The sequence below is a fragment of the Camelina sativa genome, chromosome 9, assembly GCF_030686135.1.
Source record: "Camelina sativa cultivar CO46 ecotype springtype chromosome 9, ASM3068613v1".
Classification (NCBI taxonomy): domain Eukaryota; kingdom Viridiplantae; phylum Streptophyta; class Magnoliopsida; order Brassicales; family Brassicaceae; genus Camelina; species Camelina sativa.
This window is the reverse complement of record NC_141888.1, coordinates 25,184,668-25,209,583: the sequence shown is the minus strand read 5'-3', so window position 1 is coordinate 25,209,583 and position 24,916 is coordinate 25,184,668. Positions and strand designations below refer to the sequence as shown.

The following is a 24,916-nucleotide window of genomic DNA, read 5'->3' as shown; positions in this document are numbered from 1 at the left end:
AAGTTATAAACTACTACGACGTTGTTTGGGTTTCATCATAACTATTGATAAAAAAAAGGTGCCCTCACGCAGGATCGAACTACGGACCTTCAGTTTACAAGACTGACGCTCTACCACTGAGCTATAAGGGCATCTTTGTTTCCTTAATTGTCATTTATAAAAAATTCAGAAATTCAAGAAATTTACACTGTGGGTCAAATTTGTAGAGAAAAAAATATGAGATGAATGATAAAATGTAGAAGAAAATGGTGGGAAATTTTGTAAAAAACCATAAAGTAACAAAAAGTTTGGGCCAAAATGATAAATAAAAAATGTATGGGGTAAATACTAAAATATGAAAGAAAATATAGAAAAGATGCAAAAAAAGGAACCAAACGCGCTCGTTGCGTGCAATTTCCGCTACTATGCGCAATCGCCACCACTTTCTCTCTCGTCTCACTCTGCTCTCTTTGCTCCCATTGATTGAATTGAACTTATCACTCTCTCTTCTCACCGGAAGCTTTCTCTCACATAAACATGAAGGTAATCTCTCTCTCTCTCTCTCTCTACTGTATAATCGATTTGATTCGAATCAATAGATGTAGTAATTGCGATTTCCATTGCCCAATTCTATTCAATACTTATCGCTGCGATTGAGATCACCAAGACTAGTAATCATTTGAACTAGATCGTTTCAATCACTAGATACGCCTTAATTTTTTTTTGGGGTTTTTGTTTTGGTAATCGATGATGTTGTAGCAATTTTGGAGTCCAAGCAGTATCAACAAGAACAAAGCTATGGTTGAAAATCTGCAAAATCATGGTATTGTTACATCAGATGAAGTTGCTAAAGCTATGGAGGCTGTAGATAGAGGCGTATTTGTGCCAGATCGTTCATCCGCTTATGTTGATAGTCCCCTGTCTATTGGTTACAATGTGACTATATCAGCTCCTCATATGCACGCTATGTGTCTTCAACTTCTTGAAAACCATTTGAAACCCGGAATGCGTGTTCTTGATGTCGGCTCCGGTTTGTTTTTTTTTTTTTTTTTTTGTTTACTTCAGTCTATATAGTCTTTTTTTTTTTTTTTGCTTTTGAGGAGGATGAATAAGAAATGTGATTTTAATTTTGGTAGGTACTGGGTACTTAACGGCTTGCTTTGCGGTTATGGTTGGATCAGAAGGGCGTGCTATTGGTGTGGAACACATTCCTGAACTTGTGGCTTCTTCTGTTAAGAATATTGAAGCGAGTGGTGCTTCGTCATTGCTTAAAGAAGGGTCTCTTGCTATTCATGTTGGCGGTGAGCTTCCTTCCCATTCATGTTTTGTTTGGTGTTTTTTTTTTTTATTAACGTTGCTGGTTTTAAAATAGATGGGAGGCAAGGATGGGCTGAGTTTGCTCCTTATGATGCTATTCATGTTGGAGCAGCAGCACCTGAGATCCCAGAGGCGTTGATTGATCAGTTGAAACCTGGTGGGAGACTGGTGATCCCGGTTGGGAACATATTTCAAGATCTGCAAGTTGTGGATAAGAATTCAGATGGTTTGGTTAGCATCAAGAGTGAAACTTCGGTTCGTTATGTTCCTTTGACTAGCCGTGAAGCCCAGCTGAGAGGAGACTGATGAATGTTCGTTGTACAGAAGAATGAATCAAGTAAGCTCAGTTGGCTTTTCGAAATTAGTGTAGTTAGTCAAGAACTCGAATCTTAAAGATCTCTTTGTGACTTGTGTGGTAAGACTTTCAAATAAGTAAACTTGTTTGTGTACACGTAAACATAATAAACCATTTAGTATATAATGCCTCCATCAAGTAGTAGATGATGCAATGGCGTAAAGAGGGAACAAGCGGTGAATCGCCATACCGGTTGATTCAGCGACACTGGTTTGATCTTCTGTATATTCATCTGGTAATCTCCAATCGCACTGATGCACTAAGTTAGCCAAAACCACCTCAATCAACACCACAGCGAATGATATTGCTGGGCAAATCCTTCTCCCTGCTCCAAATGGAATCAGCTCAAAATTCTGACCCCGGAAATCAACGTATGAATTTAAATGTCTCTCCGGTCTAAACTCCTCTGCATCTGGTCCCCACGACGCAGCATCTCTCCCGATCGCCCAAACATTGATCATTACCTGCGTACCCGCAGGTATGTTGTAGTCTCTTACTCTGACATCTTCTGTTGATTCGTGAGGAAACATCAATGGAATTGGAGGATGTAGCCTCATTGTCTCTTTGATCACAGCTTTTAAGTAGTTCATGTCTTGAATGTCTTCTTCTGGTACACTTGATTTTCCCTTACAAATCGTGCGGACTTCTTCCTGGAGTCTGTTCATACAGTCTGGGTGACGAAGAAGCTCTGTCATTGCCCACTCCAGAAGTGCGTAAGATGTATCCGTACCACCCACAACAACATCCTAAAAAGTGAAAAACCAAAACAAGAACTACGGTTATATAAATTAAAACATCAATGAATAAGAATTTGATTTCGTCTTAACCCTTTACCAAGATGATAGCCTTTATGCTTAACCGGTTGATTTCAAACCCGACGCTCTTCTCTCTCTGAATTGCGAGCAACACATCCACAAAGTCATTCCTAGCGCGGTGGTCGCCATCATCATGATCTTGCACAACTCTCTCCAAGAACTCATCAAGATCATTGCCTGTCTTTTTTAGCTGTCCATCCAAACCAGAGATCCAATCAATCCATGCAAGCCACGGTACATAAGTCCCCACACTAAACTCGCCCAGTAGCCTCACGAGCCTTTTCATTAACTCCTTAGAATCCGTTTCACTGCTGTATTTCCGTCCCAGGGCAACTCTAGATATCACATCGTTCGTTAAACTCACCAATAGCTCGCTTAGGTTCACCCTCAAAGAACTTGATTTATGGATCTTCTCCATCATCAGACTAATCTCTTCTTGTCTCACGTTTCGAAAAGACCGGACCATTTTGTTGTTGAGGAGTTGGAGGACGCACACACTCTTCATTTGCCTCCAATACTCTCCATAAGGAGCTGATGCCACATCATGCCTATCGTAAAGAAGCTTCTCAAATATTTTTGACCGTGGACGGCTAGCAAAAACGAGGTCATGCGTCTTCAAAATATCTCGAGCCATATCTGCGGAAGAGACTACAAGAACGGGGACACGACCAAAATGAAGGAGCATGAGAGGACCGTAACGGTTGCTGAGAGAGCACAGTGATCGGTGAGGGTGGCGGCCGAGCTGATGAAGGTTTCCGATCAACGGAAGTCTCGGTGGTGACACCGGTGTGTTGCTTTTCTTTCGAGTCATCTGTTTTTTGAAGAAGAGAATGGTAATGAAGGTTGCTGAACATAGAAGAAGTATCGTCATCATCATTTCCATGTTTGGATTCTTCAAGACTTTCTTGTAAAGAGTTCTTAAGAATTACGTGTTCCTGATTCGTATAGAAAGAAAAATTGTTCAAGCTTATACTAAAGTAGAAATGTAGATGGGTGGTGCATATAGAATGAACCACAAAATTCCTATAGTAGGCCAGAATGTTGGACGTATATGTATACAAGCCAAGTTTCATCTGGGACCAAAACTATTATCCACTCAAATTGTCTTACGTACGTACGTGGATAATTAAATATTATTCCACTCGAAAGTAGATTATTAAACGTCGAATTTTCCAAAGTGCCGTCCATTTTTGAACATGAGAGATTAGGGTTTAGGGTTTCCATCTACATCCTCTCAAGAGTAACGAGTGTGACCTCTCACAAAACAGTTTGTTATGTATATCAACAATGTCAATGTGCTTTGGTAAAGAAGACGGTTATTAAAGATTGAATATTACAAAAAAAACTTCGAATTTTCTCTAATATTTATTCTTAAAAATCTTTAATTATAAGTTTCACAATAATTTATACGTGAGCATTCATGCTAGAAAATGAAATGACTATCCCATATCTTTTAGTTCCGATCCAAATTCTCTCCAATTCGGGTTAGAAATTTTGACTATGAGTCTTTTAGTTCCGATCCAAATCTATGACGGATTCTCTGCGGGTATAGTTTGGATCCGTAGGACGTGACAGAAAGTTTTCAAGATTCGTTTGATATGTTTTCAAGACTGATCCAAATCTATGACGGATTCTCATGCTTGTTTCAAAAATAGATTGATGATGCTTGTTGTGCAGAAAAAACGAATCAAGTTATAAGCTCACTTGGCTTTCTAAATTAGTTAAGGAACTCGAAACTTCAAATCTCAAACATCTCTTTGCTAACAACACTTTGAAATGAGTAAACATGTTTATTGTAGACATAGCATAATACTAAGCATATATATTAATACATATTATGCCCTTAGTCAAGCAGTAGATGATGCAGTGACATAAAGAGGGTGCATGCGGCGAATCACACTACCGATTGATTCAGCAACATCGGTCTGGTCTTCTGTAGACTGCCAGTCAAACCCATGAACTAAGTTAGCCAAAACCACCTCATTCAACACCACAGCAAATGATATTCCTGGGCACATCCTTCTCCCTGCTCCAAACGGAATCAGCTCAAAATCTTGACCCCGGAAATCAGCATCCCCCTCTAAATGCCTCTCCGGTCTAAACTCATTCGGGTCTGGTCCCCACGTTGCAGCCTCTCTCCCGACCGCCCAAAGATTGACAATAACCTGCGTGCCGGCAGGTACATAGTTACCTCTTAACCTGACATCTTTTATTGATTGGTGAGGAACCATCAATGGGACTGGAGGATGTAGCCTGAGTGTCTCTTTGATCACAGCTTTTAAGTAGTGCATGTCTTTAACGTCGTCTTCTGATACACTTGATTTTCCCTTACAAATTGTACGGACTTCTTCTTGAAGTATTTTCAGACACTCTGGGTGACCTAGAAGCTCTGTCATTTCCCATTCCACTAGCGTGGAGGATGTGTCGGTACCACCCACAAAAGCATCCTGAAACAAGGAATCCAAAACATAAAATCAAATATTCAAAAGAAATCCAAAACAAAACAAAGAAATTAATGTAGTCTAAACTATCTCCAGATTTGGTTTCAAACTCGAATATGAGCTTCGTTCCTCCTTTTAATGTAGTCTAAACTATCTAAGTTTTTTCAAATACCCGCTGCACTAGTTGTACAAACGCTATTTTATCTTTGACTATAATTTAACATTAGATCAAAAAATAAAACAAAGAAATTAATGGTTATATACTAAAACATTGGATGTATAAGTGAATTTGAAGTCTCTTACCAATATGATTGCCTTAATGCTGAAACGGTCAATCTCAAACCCGACGCTCTTCTCTCTCTGAACTGCGAGTAGTACATCGACGAAATCCATCCTATTACCGTCTCCATCTTCATGATCTTGCACAATCCTCTCCAAGAGCTTATCAAAATCATTTGCGGTCTTTTCTAGTCGAGCCTCCAAACCGCTGACCCAATCAATCCACCCAAGCCACGGTACATAGCTCCCGACAGTAAACGTACCCAACTGCCTCATGAGCCTGTCTATCAACTCTTTAAAGTCTGTTCCTACACCGTATTTGCGTCCCAAGGCGACTCTACATATAACATCGTTAGTTAAACTAGACAAGATCTTGCTTAGATTCATCGGCGAAGAACCCGACTCTCGGATCTTTTCCATCATTAGACTGATCTCTTCTTGTCTCACCTCACGATAGGACCGTACCATTTTGTTGCTGAGGAGATGGATGACACTCACACTCTTCATTTGTCTCCAATACTCTCCATAAGGAGCCGAGGCCATATTACGGCTCTTGTAAAGAAGCTTTTCAAAGATTTTTGACCGCGGACGGCTCGATAAAACGGCATCATGCGTCTTTAAAATGTCTCGAGCCGCTTCTGCTGTAGAAGCTATGATAACGGGGACACTTCCGAAGTGGAGGACCATGAGAGGACCGTAACGGTGGCTGAGATAGCATAGTGATCGGTGAGGATGTTGGCCGAGCTGATGAAGGTTTCCGATCAATGGAAGTCTCGGTGGGGATGGAAATGTTAAAGAGCCAGGATTTGAATTCTTCCCTGTGGTCTGTTTTTTGAAGAAGAGAATTGTTATGAAAAGTATTAAGCATAAGAAAAGTATCATAATCATATTTCGTAAATTTTGGATTCTAGCTTCAAGCTCTCTTCAGATTTTTTTGTTCTTGTTGTGGACATGGCCACTTGGGTCATATATATAAGCCAAGTTTCTTCTATGCGTTACATAACACTACTGTCCACACAATTTTTACTAGAAAATCTTTAATCCAAAAGGTAAGAAATCTCCATATATAAAAAGGTAAGAAATCTCTCCATATAGTATGACATCCAAGCACAGTACTAATTAAGTTGACACGTACTCATTTTTGCTATTTAAAGATAAGATTAATAAAACTTATCTTTGACCAAACAAAAAAATTATCTTTTACTTTTATAATTTTTCAAATACCTTATTTGTTAGATTTTGTTTAATAGCAAGAAAAGGTCCACAAAATCTATTTATATCCTCAAATGTATACCCTTATTTGTATATTTCAGGTTTTTCAAATAACATTTCAAATTTTCAGTTGTGTTTCTGCACCAATTTATTTGTATATTTCAAATGATATTCAACAACAATACTACTAATACGTCAGTACGATCCTTTGACGAGCCTTCAAGCCAAGCTATGAGAAGGGACTAATTAATGAATTTTAGCTTTGCAGAAGAATGAAACAAGTAAGCTCAGTGGCTCACTCAAGAACTCAAATCTCAAAGATCCCTTCGCTAGCTATTAGACTTTCAAATGAGTATATACATATATAACATAATGAAGCGTTTAATAGGATCTAAAAGAATCTAAAAATTTCACAATATTATTGTCACATATAGTACCTTTATGATATTATACATTGTATTTATCTAGTTTAAAATTTATTTTATATACAAACATTTGTATCCATGATCATTATAGAATAGGCAGAAGACGCAAGGAGATATCACACAGCCCATTGCAGTGGCAAATTGTTGATGAGATGAGCAGTGGCAGTACCACTAGGATATGTCAATTTGAAGTCCACAATCATGATCTTTCGAAAGGGAACAACAATGAGAAACCCAATCATACAACCCAAATGAGGATTCTTTATGTTCATAGCTGTATTGGCTTACACTGATTGTTTAGCAACAACATAACTCATCCCAAACAGATAACTACCAAACCCACCTGGTTCAAACACAAACACACAACACAATTACACAATCATTTAGGTCAACCAAACAAGCGAACCATATCACACTGTTTACACAAATACTATTGATCATTAAGGTTGTATTTATCTTTGTATGTCAAAGTGAGTATTTCTCTTGATTTACTTTTGTTATTTTCATGCAAACCATATCACACTGTTCACAGTTAGGCCCTGTTCGTTTAGTAAACTAGACGCAATATTTGGATACAGTATCAAGACGCAGTATCTGGACGCATCATCTAAATGATGTTTGTTTGTATTATTAGTTCATGCGTTCATAAATTGTATCTGGATGTAATTATATTTGTTTAGTAGTTTGATATTTGTATCTGGAAACAATATTTGTTAAAGACCAAAAAATCCTTTATTTTATGTTGAAGATGTTTTAATTTATTCATGTTTTTAGCTTATTTTCATATTAAATTTAAATAAACATTTAAAACTGAGATTTTGCGTTTTTGGCGGGAAAACATAATTTTGTGAGTTTGGCGAGAAAACAAGATTTTTCGGTTTTGGGGAGAAAATAATATTTTGCATTTTGGTGGGAAAACAAGTTTTCATGTTTTGCGTTTTTTTTGGCGGGAAACCAAAATTTTACGGTTTTGACGGAAAAACATAATTTTGCGGCTTTGGCGTGTAAACGTAATTTTGTGTAGGATTTTGATAATGGATCGCATTGTTCATGAAAGCGAAGAGATACAAGCTAGAAAAAAAAAGAAGACGAATGAGAAATTTCAAGTTAGATATAGATATCATGATGCTGGTTTTGTCAATCATTGCGAAGATTTAATATTCCGTTCTGCAGATACCACGCCAGATAAGAAAGCCAGCTACAAGAGTTGGACATGAATACATACAAAACCAATTGGTTCATGAGAAACGTGACACTTTTCGATGTTTGTACCGTATGGACCCAGAAGCATTTTTGAATCTATGCTCTATTTTGAGATTGGAGATGGGTTTGAAAGACACAAGATATGTTTCAGTTGAAACTAGATTTCAGAGATCAAGATTTTCAATAAGTAAGAGCTTTAACACAATTCTGAAGGTGTTAAAAGCACTTGCTCCAAAGTACATGGCTAAACCCGGGCTTGCAGTGCCTACAAAAATAAAAGATAGCACACAATTTTATCCTTATTTTAAGGTATGAGATTGTTTTCTTCTGCTTGTTTTCTAGTATTTCAAAAAGCTATATGGCTAGCTAATTTTGTGTTTCTATTTTCCTTAGGATTATGTAGGGGCTATTGATGGAACTCATATCCCCGCAATGATAACAGGACAAGACTCGTCTAGCTACCGTAATCGAAAAGGACAATTACCGCAAAATGTGTTAGCTGCATGTAATTTTGATTTAGAATTTACATACTTTCTTAGCGGTTGGGAAGGTTCAGCTCACGACGCAAAGGTACTAAACGATGCTTTAACTAGGAACACCAACAAATTAATAGTTCCAGAAGGTATGTCATTACATTATGATAAAACTAATATTCTTTGTTATTAATTTTTATGTTATCTCACTTATATTTGTATAACTTTAAAATTGTAGGAAAATATTATTTAGTTGATTGTGGATTCGCCAATCGTCGTCAATTTTTAGCTCCATTCCGAAGTACTCGCTATCATCTCCAAGACTTTAGGGGACAAGGAAAAGATCCTGTAACTGCAAATGAGTTGTTTAACCATCGTCATTCTAGCTTACGAAATATAGTAGAGAGGATTTTCGGCATCTTCAAGTCAAGATTTCTCATTTTCAAATATGCACCACCATTTCCATATAAGACGCAACTAGAGTTAGTACTTGCTTGTGTTGTTTTACATAATTATCTATGTCAAGAATGTCGTTCAGACTTATTTGAAGATGTTAGAAATGCAGAAGGAACTGACGCTGATGAAAGAGTTGATGATGGGAATAATGAAGAAGAACAGCTTCATGGTACTCAAGACCAACAAAGAGTGCTTGCTAATAAGTGGAGAGCAACTATAGCGGAAAACATGTGGACAGATGCTATGAATATGGAATCATGATGCAATACTATTGTGCTTTATATTAGATTGTTTTCATTTTTTCTGTTGGTTTATTATTTTTATTTTCTATTCAATACTTTTTTATTGAGAAATGCTTTGTCTCCTTTTCACTACAATGTCTATTTTTTTTCTTCTTAAATTAACCAAAGTATGAGTGAAGTTTAGGTAAAACGTGATTTCTGATCACCATGTACAATGTCTACGTACGTATTGCATTTCGAGTCTCCGATCACCATGTATTTCTGATCACCCAAATGTGATTCGTTTCTTTCCTTTTTATATTCTAAAATCACCTAAAATTTAATAATCAATTCTCACCAAATCCCAAAACCCAAATCTCAAAATTCTGCCAAAATATCAAAATCTCCCAAAATTACACTCAAATCTCTCAAAATCCTGAAATATTAAAATCCCAGCAAATCCCCTAAAATATCAAATTCAATACACCCCCCTTAGTATATATATATTTTTTTATTTTGGTGGGAAAACATAATTTTGTGATTTTAGCGGAAAACATGATTTTGCGGTTTTGGCGGGAAAATGAGACTTTGTGGTTTTGGCTGAATATTATAATTTTGCGGTTTTAGCAAGAAAATGAGATTTTGCGGATTGGTGGGTGAAAAATTGGGATTTTAAGATTGTGTGTATATTTGAATTGAGAAAAAATATTTTGTAATTATTTATTTAAAATAGGCGTATTTTTTACTTTTACTAATTTTGGATGAGGTAAACTCATCCAAACTCTCTATAACTCATCCAAACTCTCCAAAAACTCATCCAAAATTCATGTTCTTAATTGTCACTAAACGAACAACAACATGCATACCGCGTCTGGTTCACCAAACGAACAACACTTTAGTCTCCATGTTCTGTTTCATTTTTTGTCACTTTCATGCGTTTTGGGATGTTTCTCGTAGATGTTGTTAAATTAGTTAACTGTTAACTGCGATCAAGGTTCTATCCATTGTCTATGGAGGACTGAATCTTGTGTGTGAGGATCTCTTATTTTTTTAAAGAAATCAAATTTTCACCAAACTAAAAAGTTGTACGTATATGAGGGTGACTTTTGTGTTTAACAAGTCGATGAACTGCTTTTTGTGTGATAAATCTCTTAAAATCATCCAAAATTATTTTACAAATCTCACCGAATCTCATCCAGATCACAAACTATTAATTTTTTTTAAAATGGAAAATAATAACAAATCCACCAAAATATCATAAAATCCCACTTAAATCTTCAAAAATCCAAAAATCATAAATTCCACAAATCCTCCAAAATTCTACCTTTAATACACTTTCCTAAGTTTTTTCCCAGGATTTTCTAATTAAAAAATACAGGTGGCAAAATTGTACTTGCTGATGTGGCATTATGAAGGAGAGAATTAGCCAACTTTTATAGTATAGATTTATAGTATAGATGCCTTAGGGCCTGACTGGTTCAAACGCTGCGGTTGCTGGAGATTGCAGAAGCGGGCGATTGCGGTTTCAAGCATTATTAAACGTTTTGAACGACTGGTTTAACGGTTTAAAATTGGTGCGTTTGCGGGAGGTTTACGACTGGTTGACCAGCGGGTGCAATACCGGTTGGAACATAATAAATGTGATATATAATATATAAATGTTTAAAAACACCAAAGTTTTTATTAAACTTGATTTATAATTTAAATTTATTAAAAAAATACTAAAATAATTATTCAAAAAACAAATAAACTTCATATTGAAATACTTATTCCTTTGTGTATTTGGCTTTTCACCAAAAATTTAATCAAGTAATTTGATAAATGACAAAACATATGCTTTAGATCGTAGATCTTTTCTCTTTTCTCTTAGATCGTGGGTCAGTAGTTGCATCGGTAGGAATGATCAAGTGAGAGTTGAGAAGAGTTACTGGTGATTTGTTTTAATATTTTCACAAATAATCTTATTTTCTTAAATTTCTGATGAAATATTATATTTATTTAGATTTTTTTGAACTTATGTGCGATGTGCCATTAAATTTACATCAAGTTTTCCGGGTTATTGTTAATTGAAATATTATTTTCTTCTAATTGTTTATTTTATAATCTCTGCAATCGTATCGGTACTTAATTTTGTCGCATCCTTAATGAGTAAAATGGTTAGGTAGAAGATATAACAAAAAAAAATGTCATTATCATTGATTTCTTTTAAGTTTTTTTACAAAAAAAAAAAATTCCAACCGTAATCGCCCGCAACCGCAAACGCTTGCGGGAAGCAGCTTTTGAAATTCAGTGGTTTGAAGCGGTTAAAAGCGATTAGGAGCGATTGGGAGCGGTTTGTGTGATTGGTTCCAATCGCTAGCAACCGCTACCACCCGCAAACGCTGCGTTTGCAGGAGGTAACGGGAGAACCAATCAACACCTTAGTCAAGTAGTTGATGCAATGGCATAAAGAGGGAACATGCGGTGAACTGCTATTCCAGTTGACTCAACAACACCTGTTCGAACTTCTGTAGATTCAACCGGTAATCTCCAATCAAACTGATGCACTAAGTTAGCCAAAACTTCCTCATTCAACACCACAGCAAATGATATTGCTGGACAAATCCTTCTCCCTGCTCCAAACGGAATCAGCTCAAAATCTTGACCTCGGAAATCAACAGACGAATCTAAATGTCTCTCTGGTCTAAACTCTTCCGCGTCTGGTCCCCATGTCACAGCCTCTCTCCCAATCGCCCATGCATTTATCATAACCTCTGTACCGGCAGGTATGTGGTAGCCTCTTAACTTGACATCTTGAGTTGATTCGTGAGGAACCATCAATGGAAGTGGAGGATGTAGCCTCATTGTCTCTTTGATTACAGCTTTTAAGTATTTCATTTCTTGAATGTCTTTTTCTGATACACGCGGTTTGCCCTTACAAATCATACGTACTTCTTCTTGAAGTCTATTCAGACACTCTGGGTGATGTAGAAGCTCTGTCATTACCCATTCCATAAGTGCATACGATGTGTCCGTACCACCCACAAAAATATCCTGTAAACCAAAACAAGAACTACGGTTATAAACTAAAACATCAATGAATATAAATTTGATTTCTTTATATCCCTTTACCAAGATGATAGCCTTTATGCTTAACCGGTCGATTTCAAACCCGACGCTCTTCTCTCTCTGAATTGCGAGCAACACTTCCACAAAGTCATTCCTATCTCGGTGGTCACCATCTTCATGATCTTGCACAACTCTCTCAAAGAACTCATCTAGATCATTTCTCGTCTTTTCTAGTTCACCATCCAAACCGGAGGTCCAATCAATCCATGCAAGACATGGTACAGTACTCCCCACACTAAAAGCTCCTAGTAGCCTTGTAAGCCTCTTCATTAACTCTTTAAAATTCACTTCACCGCCATATTTTCGTCCCAAAGCAACTCTACATATCACATCATTCGTTAAGCTCATCAATATCTCGCTTAGATTCATTCGCAAAGAACTCGACTTCCGGATCTTCTTCATCATCAGACTGATCTCTTCATCTCTCACGTCTCGAAAGGATCGTACCATTTTGTTGCTGAGCAAACTGAGTACGCACACACTCTTCATTTGTCTCCAATACTCTCCATATGGAGCTAAGGCCACATCACACCCGTCGTAAAGAAGCTTCTTGGTGATTTTAGACCGTGGACGGCTAGCAAAAACACGATCATGCGTTTTCAAAACGTCTCTAGCCATTTCGGCAGAAGAGACTACAAGAACCGGGATACGACCAAAGTGGACGAGCATGAGAGGACCGTAACAATGGCTGAGAGAGCATAGTGATCGGTGAGCGTGACGGCCGAGCTGGTGAAGGTTTCCAATCAATGGAAGTCTCGGTGGGGATGGAAATGTTATAGAGCCAGGATTTGAATTCTTCCCTGTGGTCTGTTTTTTGAAGAAGAGGACTGTTATGAAAAGTATTAAGCATAAGAAAAGTGTCATAATCATATTTCGTAAATTTTGGATTCTTCAAGTTTTTCTCGTGAAAACTTTCTTAAGATTTTTGTGTTCTTCTTGTGTCATGTCTTGGGTCATATATATAAGCCTAGTTTCTTCTATGCGTTACATAACACTATTGTCCACTCAATTTTCCTCGAAAATCTTAATCCAAAAAGTAAGAAATCTCTCCATATATTAAAAGGTAAGAAATCTCTCCATATAGTATGACATCCAAGCACAGTACCAATTAAGTTGACACGTACTCATTGTTGCTATTAAAGATAAGATTAATAAAACTTATCTTTGACCAAACAAAAAAATTATCTTTTACTTCTATAAATTTTCAAATATAACAGAGGTTTTAGAAAAATAGTTATTTCTGTTATTGATATGTTGCATAGGATACAACATATATATAGGATATGATATTATGATTTAGGGTTTACACTAATGGGTTGATTATGGAGATTCACATAATACAATATATTTACAACACTCCCCCTTGGATAGCCATTATAAAAATGTAGTTTCAAATGCGCATGTGAGATGTTGCCTCATTAAAAAATCTTAACAGGAAAACCCAGTGGGAAAAACCATGGTTAAGGAAAAAAGAGTGCAGCGCGCTTTTACTCCCCATCTGGAGTACATCACTTGAAATTTTCGAGATGACCGAACCAATATGATGAAGTAGCTTCTTGAAAGTAGTGGTTGGAAACGCCTTGGTAAATGGTTCACCAAATTTTCACTTAAACAAATTTGTAGGACACGTACATCACCATTCTTCTAAAATTTGTTTGTCTCGCAAGTCACTCTCTTTGATCTTTATCTTCGTTTCTCATGGTCTCACTAGTCTATGCCAGAGACTTTGAAGATGATAGTCTTTCACTATTGGAATCATAATATTCTTCTCCAGATGTTTATCTTTTGCGTGTTCTTTGTTGTCTCGTTAAAATCTTTTCATGGAAAAAACCCAATGGGATAAAAACAATTATAAGGGAAAAAAGTAAAACCACGCACATAATCATATTTCTCCCCTGAAAACATCATCTTCAAGTTATGCATTATGATCATATATATTATCTTATCTGAACTGTTATAAACAGAGCTTTAGTGTACAAAAACACATACGATCATCATATATTCTCTTGATTCATTGAACTTCAAGTCATTTGAACCCTTTTCATACAGAAGTTTTATTTGAACTGCAAGCCCAAATCTTCTTTTACATACAATCTTCCAAACAATCATCTTATATACATGAGTTATTTGTATGCCCCTTGTAAAACTTTCTCTCTTAACTCTTCTTATGGTACTTTAAGACCATTTTATATGTAAGATATTTTTATCAACATACTTTACACTTGTTCTTGTACCTTTCTCTTAACAAGAACAACTTGTAAGTGCAGAAGCGACAAGAGACACATACAATTTTTCTTTAACGAGGTTCAGCAAATGCCTACATCCTCAAACTTTCTTGAAAATACTTCATGAACACAATTACAATTAGATTTTGTTAGATTTTGTTTAATAGCTATAAAAGGTCCACAAAATCTATTTATACTCTCAAATGTATTCTCTTATTTGTATATTTCAGGTTTTTCAAATAACATTTCAAACTTTCAGTTATGTTTCTGCACTAATTTATTTGTATATTTCAAATAACATTCAACAACAATACTACTAATACGTCAGTACATTCCTTTGACGAGCCTTCAAGCCAAGCTATGAGAGGGGACTAATGAATTTTAGCTTTGCAGAAGAATGAAACAAGTAAGCTCAGTGGCTCAATTTGGCTCCCTAAATAAGTGTAGTTACTCAAGAACTCAAATCGCAAAGATCTCTTTGCTAGTTATAAGACTTTCAATGAGTATATACATATCCCCTATATAATATTACAGAAGTACACAACTTTTTTTTGTAGACTATATAATATTCATAGGTTCATTACGAAATAGGTTTTAAATTAAATATAAATTGGTTACAAAAAAGGTTTTAGATTAATTGGTATACACTTAAGAATATCCCAAAGAATCATCTTAAAGAGAATATCCCAATGATTTATATAATTTACAAAAATAATTTTTTTTATTCCATGTATTGTTATACCATATAAACTGTTAGGCCTAAAAATATACTGTTAGGCGTAAAAGGAATAAAATTTTTGCAGTTAATCACACTTAATCATGATTTCTGAGATCTTATTGTGCAGTTCAAAATAAAATCTTAGCTAACACTCTTTCAAGCTTTTAGAGTTTTAGTATATATTATTCAGACCTCTATTCACTAAAATACATCACTTATATTCATACCAAAAAAGAAGAAAATAAAATGACAATTGTGCTAGAATATGACCCGTGCTAGAGCACAGGGTTTTGTAATTTTTTTATTTAAAACATCATATATATGATTATTTATTTGTTTTTAATTTTTTTTATGGAACACTATGCCATGAAATCATATGCTGAATATAACTTATGAAAATAACATTTATTTTGTAAGATATATTCACAAAAACTTTTTTAAAAATAGAATAATCACATATACGATGTTTTGAATAGAAATTATAAAATAAACAAAAGGAATTTCTTCCCGTGCTCTAGCACATGTCATATTCTAGTAACATAACAAAGCGTTTAATAGGATCTAAAAGAATCTAAAAATTTCACAATATTATTGTCACATATAGTACCTTTATGATATTAAAATATTGACATTGTATTTATCTAGTTTAGAAAATTTATTTTATATACAAACATTTGTATCCATGATCATTATTCTTATGCGACACAATCACACAATACACAAGTAACACAACTATCATATATGATGCCTTGGTCAAGTAGTAGTTGATGGAATGGCATAAAGAGGGAACATGCGGCGAACTGCTATTCCAGTTGACTCAACAACACCTGTTCGAACTTCTGTAGATTCAACCGGTAATCTCCAATCAAACTGATGCACTAAGTTAGCCAAAACTTCCTCATTCAACACCACAGCAAATGATATTGCTGGACAAATCCTTCTCCCTGCTCCAAACGGAATCAGCTCAAAATCCTGACCTCGGAAATCAACAGACGAATCTAAATGTCTCTCTGGTCTAAAATCCTCCGCGTCTGGTCCCCATGTCGCAGCCTCTCTCCCAATCGCCCATGCATTTATCATAACCTCTGTACCGGCAGGTATGTGGTAGCCTCTTAACTTGACATCTTGAGTTGATTCGTGAGGAACCATCAATGGAAGTGGAGGATGTAGCCTCATTGTCTCTTTGATCACAGCTTTTAAGTATTTCATTTCTTGAATGTCTTCTTCTGATACACGCGGTTTGCCCTTACAAACCATACGTACTTCTTCTTGAAGTTTGTTCAGACACTCGGGGTGATGTAGAAGCTCTGTCATTACCCATTCCATAAGTGCGTACGATGTGTCCGTACCACCCACAAAAATATCCTGTAAACCAAAACAACACCTACGGTTATAAATTAAAACATCAATGAATATGAATTTTTATGTCTTCTTATTTCTTTACCAAGACGATAGCCTTTATGCTTAACCGGTCGATTTCAAACCCGACGCTCTTCTCTCTCTGAATTGCGAGCAACACATCCACAAAGTCATCCCTATCTCGGTGGTCGCCATCTTCATGATCTTGCACTACTCTCTCCAAGAACTCATCAAGATCGTTTCTCGTCTTCTCTAGCTCACCATCCAAACCGGAGATCCAATCAATCCATGCAAGACACGGTACAGTACTCCCCACACTAAACGCTCCTAGTAGCCTTGTAAGCCTCTTCATTAACTCTTTAAAATTCACTTCACCGCCATATTTTCGTCCCAAAGCAACTCTACATATCACATCATTCGTTAAACTCGTCAATATCTCGCTTAGATTCACTTGCAAAGAACTCGACTTCCGGATCTGCTCCATCGTCAAAATGATCTCTTCTTGTCTTACGTCTCGAAAGGATCGTACCATTTTGTTGCTGAGCAAACTGAGTACGCACACACTCTTCATTTGTCTCCAATACTCTCCATATGGAGCTAAGGCCACATCACGCCCGTCGTAAAGAAGCTTCTTGGTGATTTTAGACCGTGGACGGCTAGCAAAAATACGATCATGCGTCTTCAAAACGTCTCTAGCCATTTCGGCAGAAGAGACTACAAGAACCGGGATACGACCAAAGTGGACGAGCATGAGAGGACCGTAACGGTGGCTGAGAGAGAATAGTGATCGGTGAGCGTGACGGCCGAGCTGGTGAAGGTTTCCAATCAATGGAAGTCCCGGTGGTGACGTTGGTGTGTTGCTTTTCTTCCTTGTAGTTTGTTTTTTGAAGAAGATAATGGTAATAGAGATTATTGAGCATAGGAGAAGTATCATGATCATCGTTTCCATTTTTTGGATTCTTCACTTGGTGCAGATTCTTTTACAAATTTTGTGTTCCTCGTTTTGACTTTATATATACATTGAAAGCCAAGTGTCTAGACTATTCTTGTAAATAGTTTTTAAGAATTTTTTTACATAAATAATATTTAAGATTGTTGTGTTCCTCGTTTGGATTTTATGTATACAAAGCCAAGTTTGTTTCTCCAAGGACCAAAGTCAAGCTAGTGTCCACTCACGTTTTGTTATTTTCTGTTTATAGCATGCATGGATAATAAACTATCATGATATATTTTTATTTTTTCAAAAATCGAGTATTAAACGTTGAATCTTTCAAAGTGCCGTCTAGTTTGAATAAGCACTCGGTGAATAACTTATCTTTGAGGATCAGGGTTTCTTATCTAGTACATCTTCTCGACAAGACAGTAATTATGTATAATTGTGTTATCTTCTTCTAAATAAGACCGGTGATTGATGGTTAATATATTCCAAGTTTCCAACTTTTGATTTTGAATATATAATTTTAAAATAAGAATACAAAATCTGAAAGAAATCTTTATATAATTCCACAAGAAATCAGACTTGAGCAATACGCATGCAAGAAATGAAATTATCATCAGGACCTGACTTTCGATCCAATCCAATCTATTCTCCGATTCGGTTCAATGTATTTGAATATTTGGGAGGTAGATCAAGACCCTAAAAATGCATTCAATCCATAGTTTTTGTTTTGTTTTTTTTGTTTTTTTTTTTCGAGTGAAAATTGTTTCTACACCCTAAAAAGTACATATATGATTAGAAAATATGATTGAACGTAAATCATGTTTCTGATCAAAGCAAGATGATTGATTAAAATACCCAAAATCACATGACAACTAATGAAAACAACATAGAGAATGGCGAGAGAAAAAAAAAAACAGAACGATCCACACATAACATAACATAACATAACATAACATAACATAACATAACATAATATAACCAAGCCTTTAAGTGCCCAAGTCTAAGTAGTAGGTGACGACGCAATGGCATAAAGAGGGAACTCGCGGTGAACCGAAAAACCATTAGACTCAGCGACATCAGTTTTGTCTTCAGTAGATTCCTCAGGTAATTTCCAATCAAACCCATGAACTAAGTTAGCCAAAACCACCTCATTCAACACCACAGCGAAAGACACTGCTGGACAAATCCTTCTTCCTGCTCCAAATGGGATCAGCTCAAAATTCTGACCTCGGAAATCAACAGAGGTATCTAAATGCCTTTCCGGTTTAAACTCCTCCGCGTCTGGTCCCCATGTCGCAACCTCTCTCCCTATCGCCCAAGCATTCATCATCACCTGTGTCCCGGCAGGTATGTGGTAGTCTCTTAGTTTGACATCCTCTGTTGATTCATGAGGAGCCATCATTGGAAATGGAGGGTGCAGCCTGAGTGCCTCTTTGATCACAGCTCTTAAATACTTCATTTCTTGAGTGTCATCTTCCGATACACGAGATTTGCCCTTACAAATCGTGCGGACTTCTTCTTGAAGTCTTTCCATAGACTCCGGGTGACGTAGAAGCTCTGTCATCGCCCATTCCAAAAGCGTGAACGATGTGTCCGAACCACCCACAAAAACATCCTGACAACCAAAAACAAGAACCACAGTTATATTATTGAATCTGAATAGGTATTATCCAAAAATATGTATAGTCACTCACCAACGTGATTGCCTTAATGCTGAGTCGGTCTATATCAAACCCAGCACTCTTCTCTCTTTTGACAGTGAGCAATGCATCAATCAAATCACTCCTATCTTGGTGGTTGCCATATTCATGATCTTGCACAACTTTCTCAAAGAACTCATCAAGATCTTTTCCCGTCTTATCTAGCTGAGCATCCCAACCACGGATCCAATCAATCCACGAAAGCCACGGTACAAAACTCCCTATACTAAACGTCCCCAATAGCTCACTAAGTCTATCAGTTAACTTCTTGAAGTCCGTTTCGCCACCGTACTTCCTTCCCAAAGCGACTCTACATATCACATCGTTTGTTAAACACTCCAAGATCTTGCTTAGATTAAACGGCAAAGAACTCGATTTCCTGATCTTTTCCATCATCAAAGTGATTTCATCTTCTCTTACATCTTGAAAGGATTTCACCATCTTGTTGCTTAAAAGATGAACGACGCACACCTTCTTCATTTGCCTCCAATACTCTCCATAAGGAGCTGAGGCCACATCACGATTGTTGTAAAGAAGCTTCTGGGAGAGTTTTGACCGTGGGCGGTTGGCGAAAGTGACGTCGTGCGTCTTCAAAATTTCTTGAGCCATCTCCGCGGAAGAGACTATAAGAACGGGGACACTACCTAAGTGAAGGAGCATGAGAGGACCGTATTGGTGACTAAGGGAGCATAGTGAACGGTGAGTGTGGCGGCCGAGCTGATGAAGGTTTCCGATCAACGGAAGTCCTGGTGGTGACGGAGGTGTCTTACCTTTCTTCCATCTCGACTGTTTTTTCGAGAAGAGGATGGTAAAGAAAATTACTGAGCACAAGAGAAGTATCATCATCATGATTTGTATATTTGTATATTTGGATTTCAATTTCTTCAAGAACTTTTCTTGTGAATTTGTGTTCTTTTGGACTTAGGTTTATATAATCCAAGCTTCTCGACGGTTACGTTACTAGTATCCCACTCAGATTTTGTTCTTTCTTTGCCTTAATTGGGAAACAAAAGTTTCCTCTCACATCCTTTACATAAAGAGTAAAAAATCTCTACATATATAGTATGGCACCCAATCACATGACAACTAAAGTGACACAAAATCTTTTTTTTTGCTATTTAAAGATAAAGATAACAAAATAAAAGTTATTTTACCCAAAACAAGAAAAGAAAATAACAAAGTTTCATCTACTTCTATATATATGATTAAGAACCTTATATATTTGTTAGATTTTCTTTTAATAGCCACAAGACAAAACTCTTTATCTCATTTTTATATTTTGGAATACCATAGTTGTATAATGTATCCATAAAATGTTTTTCAATAAAACAAAATTTGTAACTTATCGGAATTCATGGGTTGAATTGAGTTGACCCATATATTTTTAATAACTCACATTAATTATTGTGGTCAATTTCTCTTTTTCTCATAATATCTTGATATAAGTATATACTCTCTCCATTTCATAATATAAGATGTTTAGAGAAGTATTTTTCTTTCATAATATAGAATGTTTTCAAGTTTCTATGCAACTTTTAAATTAATTTTATATTTTATATTATGCAGTTTTGTTTTTGATTGGTTAAACTTTTTAAAAGTAGTTATCATAATATGCGTGTTTTAGCTAAAACATCTTATATTTTGAAATAGAGGAAATATTTTTTTTTTGGTTTTTGAATATTGAATCAATTTATTGGAGTATGAGATATTATTTAATTTTATATAAGGATATAGTTTCTTTTGGTTTTGAATAGAATTGAATATGTTTATTAAAATCTATATATAATAGCAATCCGAATAAATTCTACCAAAAGTTATATTTTTTCAATCATACCTTTTGAATAATTTTCCAAAAAAAATATGTAGAAAATTTAAATTATATGTTTTACAAAAAGTTGCGATTGTTCATTGTAACAGTTTTTTTTGTAAAGTTGCAACTGTTCATTGTAGAGTTGTGTTTATTCGAATATTTGTATCTTTTGAAATATATATATATATATGTTTGTTTGAACTGTTTTTGCCATGACACAAAATAATGTAAAATCTCAATCTCACGGGTTCTTACAGCTTTCTAAATTATTTTATAGCATTCATTCTTTTAAAAGTAAAAAAATTCCTCCAATTCTTGATTTAACAAAAGATTTTTGCAATGATGAATTTAATATACATTTTTTAGTTAATTTTAAATATAAATATTTAATGAAACTAGCTAGAGTTTTTTTCCAAGAGTTAGATGAATTATATAGTGAGTTTTTGGATTTGACTTTTCTATGATAATAAAGATGTCTTCTATTTAAAAGTAGTTTATATGAGTTATTAGGGCATCCACATCGGTGGTTACTCACATGATTGCTTTTATTAAAAAAATAATAAAAAGAAGAGAGAGAAGAGAAATCAGAAGAAATCGTTACTTGCTGGAGGACTGGAAGAAACAGTTCTCTCTACTAAACAGAGAGGTTTCATTTCCTTATTGGTATATATAGTAAAAAAAAAAAATAAAAAATGAATATATATAATACAAATTTTTTATTTTATTTTCTGAGAAATGTTCACCTGTTTCTCGAGTAATGATGGTCTTAGGTATAATCAAGTGCAGACACAACAAATGCGATTTTTTGTAGTACTTTTTCGTAAAAAAAAAAATTATTTGTTTTTTTTTAAATTTCAACGGTGTATCTGTTCATTGTAGAGTTTTGTCTTTTTACTATATTTCATTTATATTTTTTTCATCACAACTTTTCGTTCTAATAAGTGTGTCTATTTAAATAGTCATGTCTTTTGAACTCTCTTTATATTTGTCTCTTCATCATTAACTAACAAGTTTGTTGAAACAAATTTTTCATTTTATGTTGAATCTAAATAATTGAATATTAATATCTAATATTCAATGTTATTCTATAATCTAACAAAATTTTTAGAAATGATTATAGCAATAGAAAAATTTAGTTAACTTAATATAGAATTTATAGTTGCGTCCATGTATCTTAACTTTTCATTAAAACAAATATTTTAATATTTAAAAATAGTAATAACAATTTGAATAAATGCAAACAACACTTGCGACTTTTCGTAGTACTTTTTTTGTAAAAAGAAATTGCTTTTATTTAAAAAAAAAACTCAAACAGTTGTATTTGTTCATTGTAGAACTGTGAGTTTTCACTATATTTTATTCATATTTTTCCATCACAACTTTTCGTTCTAATAGGTGTATTTATTTAAATAGTCATGTCTTTTGAACTTTCTATATATTTGTATCTTCATCAATAACTAACAAATCATTGTTCGTTGAAACAAACTTTCCATTTTATGTTGAATCTAAATAATTTGAATATTAATATCTAATATGTAAACGTTATTCTATAATAATACTAAAATTTTAGAAATGATTATAGCAATTTAGAAATTTAATAAAACTTAATACAAAATTTACATTTGCGTCTATTTATCGTAAATTTTCTTTAAAACCTATTTTCATATTTAAAATTTATTTTATTTTGTTTTTAGAAGTTGTGTATTTTAATTTTACTTTTTTATTGATACAGTTTCACTCATTATTAAATATATTTTAATTATAATTATTAAATAAAAAATTACATTTATTCATTAATTACATTTATTCATTACAACTATTAGTTCAATATTCTCAGTTAGGATCACTTTGTCATAGTGATTTTTTAAATTGTAAGTCTTTACCATAATTCATCATAAAATATCTAATATTTATAATGGTTTAAACAATGTTTTTGCAAAGTTGCGTCTATTTTATATAATATTTTTTTGTTAAGTTTTCATTTTGATGGTTGTGTTTTTAGTAGCAGTTTATGTATTCAAACTGTTCTATTACATTTAAATAAGTTCATAATGTATAATATGAAATTTTAAATTTAATTTATTTTTTTCTAAAATATTTCCCCGCGACATGGCGAGGACATGAGTCTTAATAATAACTAATAACAGTAGCAAATGCAAATAAAAATAATATCTTAAAATTTGATTAAAAATCCGTAATATTCACTTTTTGGCTTCCGAAAAATTCTAAATGAATATTGTGGAGCCGGCATACGATTTATCCAGGAAAAACTGACACATCATGTCTATAATCAGGATCTCAGACAGACAAAACGAGCAAGGGCCAAGGCAAAACAGACAAAAGTGATAAATAATATATTGAACTTGTTCTTGTAAACTTTTTTTTTTCTTTTTGTAGGCACGACAATAATATATTGATATAAAAGTGAAATAAAGTTACATGGCAACTTTACTAATTTTTTTTCTTATTATCTTTCTTTGGCTTCCGAGAAACAACTATACAGTGTCAACAGAATCGACGCGGTCTGTAATCCTTCCTCCATTTATAACTGTCAAATGGGCTGTCCATTATCCAATGGGTGTGTCCATATGGGCGTTTCTGTTGATGGGCTTTGTTTGGACGGTCCACAATGGACAGTTGTCCATTTGGACAATGGTCCAAAATATGCCCAAGTCCATTTGGACATGCCCATTGGACAACTTTTTTATTTTTGAAGCTTTTTTTATTCTGTGTTTGCTGTTTAAAATTTTTTTACTAAACCAAACGTGTTTATTGTTTATTTTTATAAAATCTGACTTATTTTATAAACTCAAGTAGTCTCTTTCGATTAAGTTGTATAAAACCAAAGTGTTTATTTTTATAAAATCTTATTTATTTTATAAAACAGACATGTCATAATCTCAAGATCATAATCTCATTCTCACCAAGATCTATTTTATAAAACCAAAGTGTTTATTTTGGTGAGCTGCTGGCGGCATATCTTCATCAGCCAAGTTACCTTCATCAGACAAGTTGTCTTCATCAGTCAAGCGTTCTTCATCAGCCAAGTTGTATTGATCAATCAAGTTTTGAGTATCCAAATCCATTATCCTGACCTGCGAAAACAAGATCATGTTATAGATTACACAATGACGCTAACATAACACAAGAGTCTCGAGAAGAATAGCAAAGAACTACAGAGAAGTAAGAGGCTCAAAGAACTACAGAGAACTACAGTATGATCTGGAATAGAATAGAATACAGAAGGTAACTAGAACTAGAATATCAGATGTCAATAGTTTTCATAGATCAACGCTTTTCATATATACGTATGCAACCAAACAACTATGCTTTCTCACAGATCAAAGCTTTTCTTCTCCATGTTATAATCAAAAGATAGTTTCTCATGGACAGATAGACTCTCGGTTGTAATCAGAAGATAGTCTATCTGATTATAACAACTATGCTTTCTCCATGTTACACAAACTATCTCATTTCTCATACCAAAAAAACACAAGAAATGATGCAGAAGCTTATCATATTTATATACACAAGTAACTTGACCATGTCCGTCAATGCAACAACATCATTCACATCAGTACAAAGATCCTGACGAATCCCATCAGTACAAACAACCCCAATGGAAGTACGAACAGCCAAGACACAAAATAAAAGACTCGATGATGAACTCTTAAAAAACAGAGAGAGAATGATTACCAGAACAAGAGTGTTGGTACCAAAGTAAAGTCTAATGTTTCCCGTAGTAATGATGCTCAGCTTCAAACACCTGAATTACATGTTAAGCAATGCAAATTTCAGAAACAATGCTATATGAGAAAGATGAATGAAACAATCAGAAATTTGAAACACAAATTGTGGTGTCACATCAGAAATTCCAAAT

General features: G+C 34.8%; 6 protein-coding genes, 1 non-coding gene and 1 pseudogene across 7 annotated transcripts; 2 read left to right on the top strand and 6 right to left on the bottom strand.

The window, feature by feature from the left end:
- Window positions 1-59: 59 nt before the first annotated feature.
- TRNAT-UGU (transfer RNA threonine (anticodon UGU)) lies at window positions 60-131 on the bottom strand. The gene has a single exon. It is a non-coding gene; the product is annotated as a tRNA-Thr (tRNA).
- Window positions 132-334: 203 nt separating this feature from the next.
- On the top strand, window positions 335-1,774 carry LOC104711325 (protein-L-isoaspartate O-methyltransferase 1). Its single transcript, XM_010428018.3, has 4 exons — window positions 335-522; window positions 739-1,009; window positions 1,116-1,280; window positions 1,352-1,774. Exons 1-4 carry the CDS (start codon window positions 517-519, stop codon window positions 1,600-1,602), a joined length of 693 nt encoding a protein of 230 aa, XP_010426320.1. The 5' UTR covers window positions 335-516; the 3' UTR covers window positions 1,603-1,774.
- Window positions 1,697-3,493, bottom strand: LOC104711326 (cytochrome P450 71A22). The gene is made up of 2 exons (XM_010428019.2): window positions 2,486-3,493; window positions 1,697-2,397 (listed from the first exon to the last, which is right to left on the bottom strand). The coding sequence occupies exons 1-2, from the start codon at window positions 3,347-3,349 to the stop codon at window positions 1,786-1,788; spliced, it is 1,476 nt and encodes a 491-aa protein (XP_010426321.1). The 5' UTR covers window positions 3,350-3,493; the 3' UTR covers window positions 1,697-1,785.
- Window positions 3,494-4,203: 710 nt separating this feature from the next.
- Window positions 4,204-6,225, bottom strand: LOC104711324 (cytochrome P450 71A23). Its single transcript, XM_010428016.3, has 2 exons — window positions 5,211-6,225; window positions 4,204-4,913 (listed from the first exon to the last, which is right to left on the bottom strand). The coding sequence occupies exons 1-2, from the start codon at window positions 6,072-6,074 to the stop codon at window positions 4,314-4,316; spliced, it is 1,464 nt and encodes a 487-aa protein (XP_010426318.2). The 5' UTR covers window positions 6,075-6,225; the 3' UTR covers window positions 4,204-4,313.
- Window positions 6,226-7,857: 1,632 nt separating this feature from the next.
- On the top strand, window positions 7,858-8,980 carry LOC104715417 (uncharacterized; annotated as a pseudogene).
- A 2,367-nt stretch (window positions 8,981-11,347) lies between these two features.
- LOC104715416 (cytochrome P450 71A26-like) lies at window positions 11,348-13,217 on the bottom strand. Its single transcript, XM_087467452.1, has 2 exons — window positions 12,288-13,217; window positions 11,348-12,209 (listed from the first exon to the last, which is right to left on the bottom strand). Exons 1-2 carry the CDS (start codon window positions 13,152-13,154, stop codon window positions 11,601-11,603), a joined length of 1,476 nt encoding a protein of 491 aa, XP_087323578.1. The 5' UTR covers window positions 13,155-13,217; the 3' UTR covers window positions 11,348-11,600.
- Window positions 13,218-15,835: 2,618 nt separating this feature from the next.
- LOC104715415 (cytochrome P450 71A22-like) lies at window positions 15,836-17,667 on the bottom strand. Its single transcript, XM_087464326.1, has 2 exons — window positions 16,672-17,667; window positions 15,836-16,592 (listed from the first exon to the last, which is right to left on the bottom strand). Exons 1-2 carry the CDS (start codon window positions 17,533-17,535, stop codon window positions 15,981-15,983), a joined length of 1,476 nt encoding a protein of 491 aa, XP_087320452.1. The 5' UTR covers window positions 17,536-17,667; the 3' UTR covers window positions 15,836-15,980.
- A 680-nt stretch (window positions 17,668-18,347) lies between these two features.
- Window positions 18,348-20,230, bottom strand: LOC104711323 (cytochrome P450 71A25-like). Its single transcript, XM_010428015.3, has 2 exons — window positions 19,221-20,230; window positions 18,348-19,141 (listed from the first exon to the last, which is right to left on the bottom strand). The coding sequence occupies exons 1-2, from the start codon at window positions 20,073-20,075 to the stop codon at window positions 18,527-18,529; spliced, it is 1,470 nt and encodes a 489-aa protein (XP_010426317.1). The 5' UTR covers window positions 20,076-20,230; the 3' UTR covers window positions 18,348-18,526.
- Between the last annotated feature and the right edge of the window lie 4,686 nt (window positions 20,231-24,916).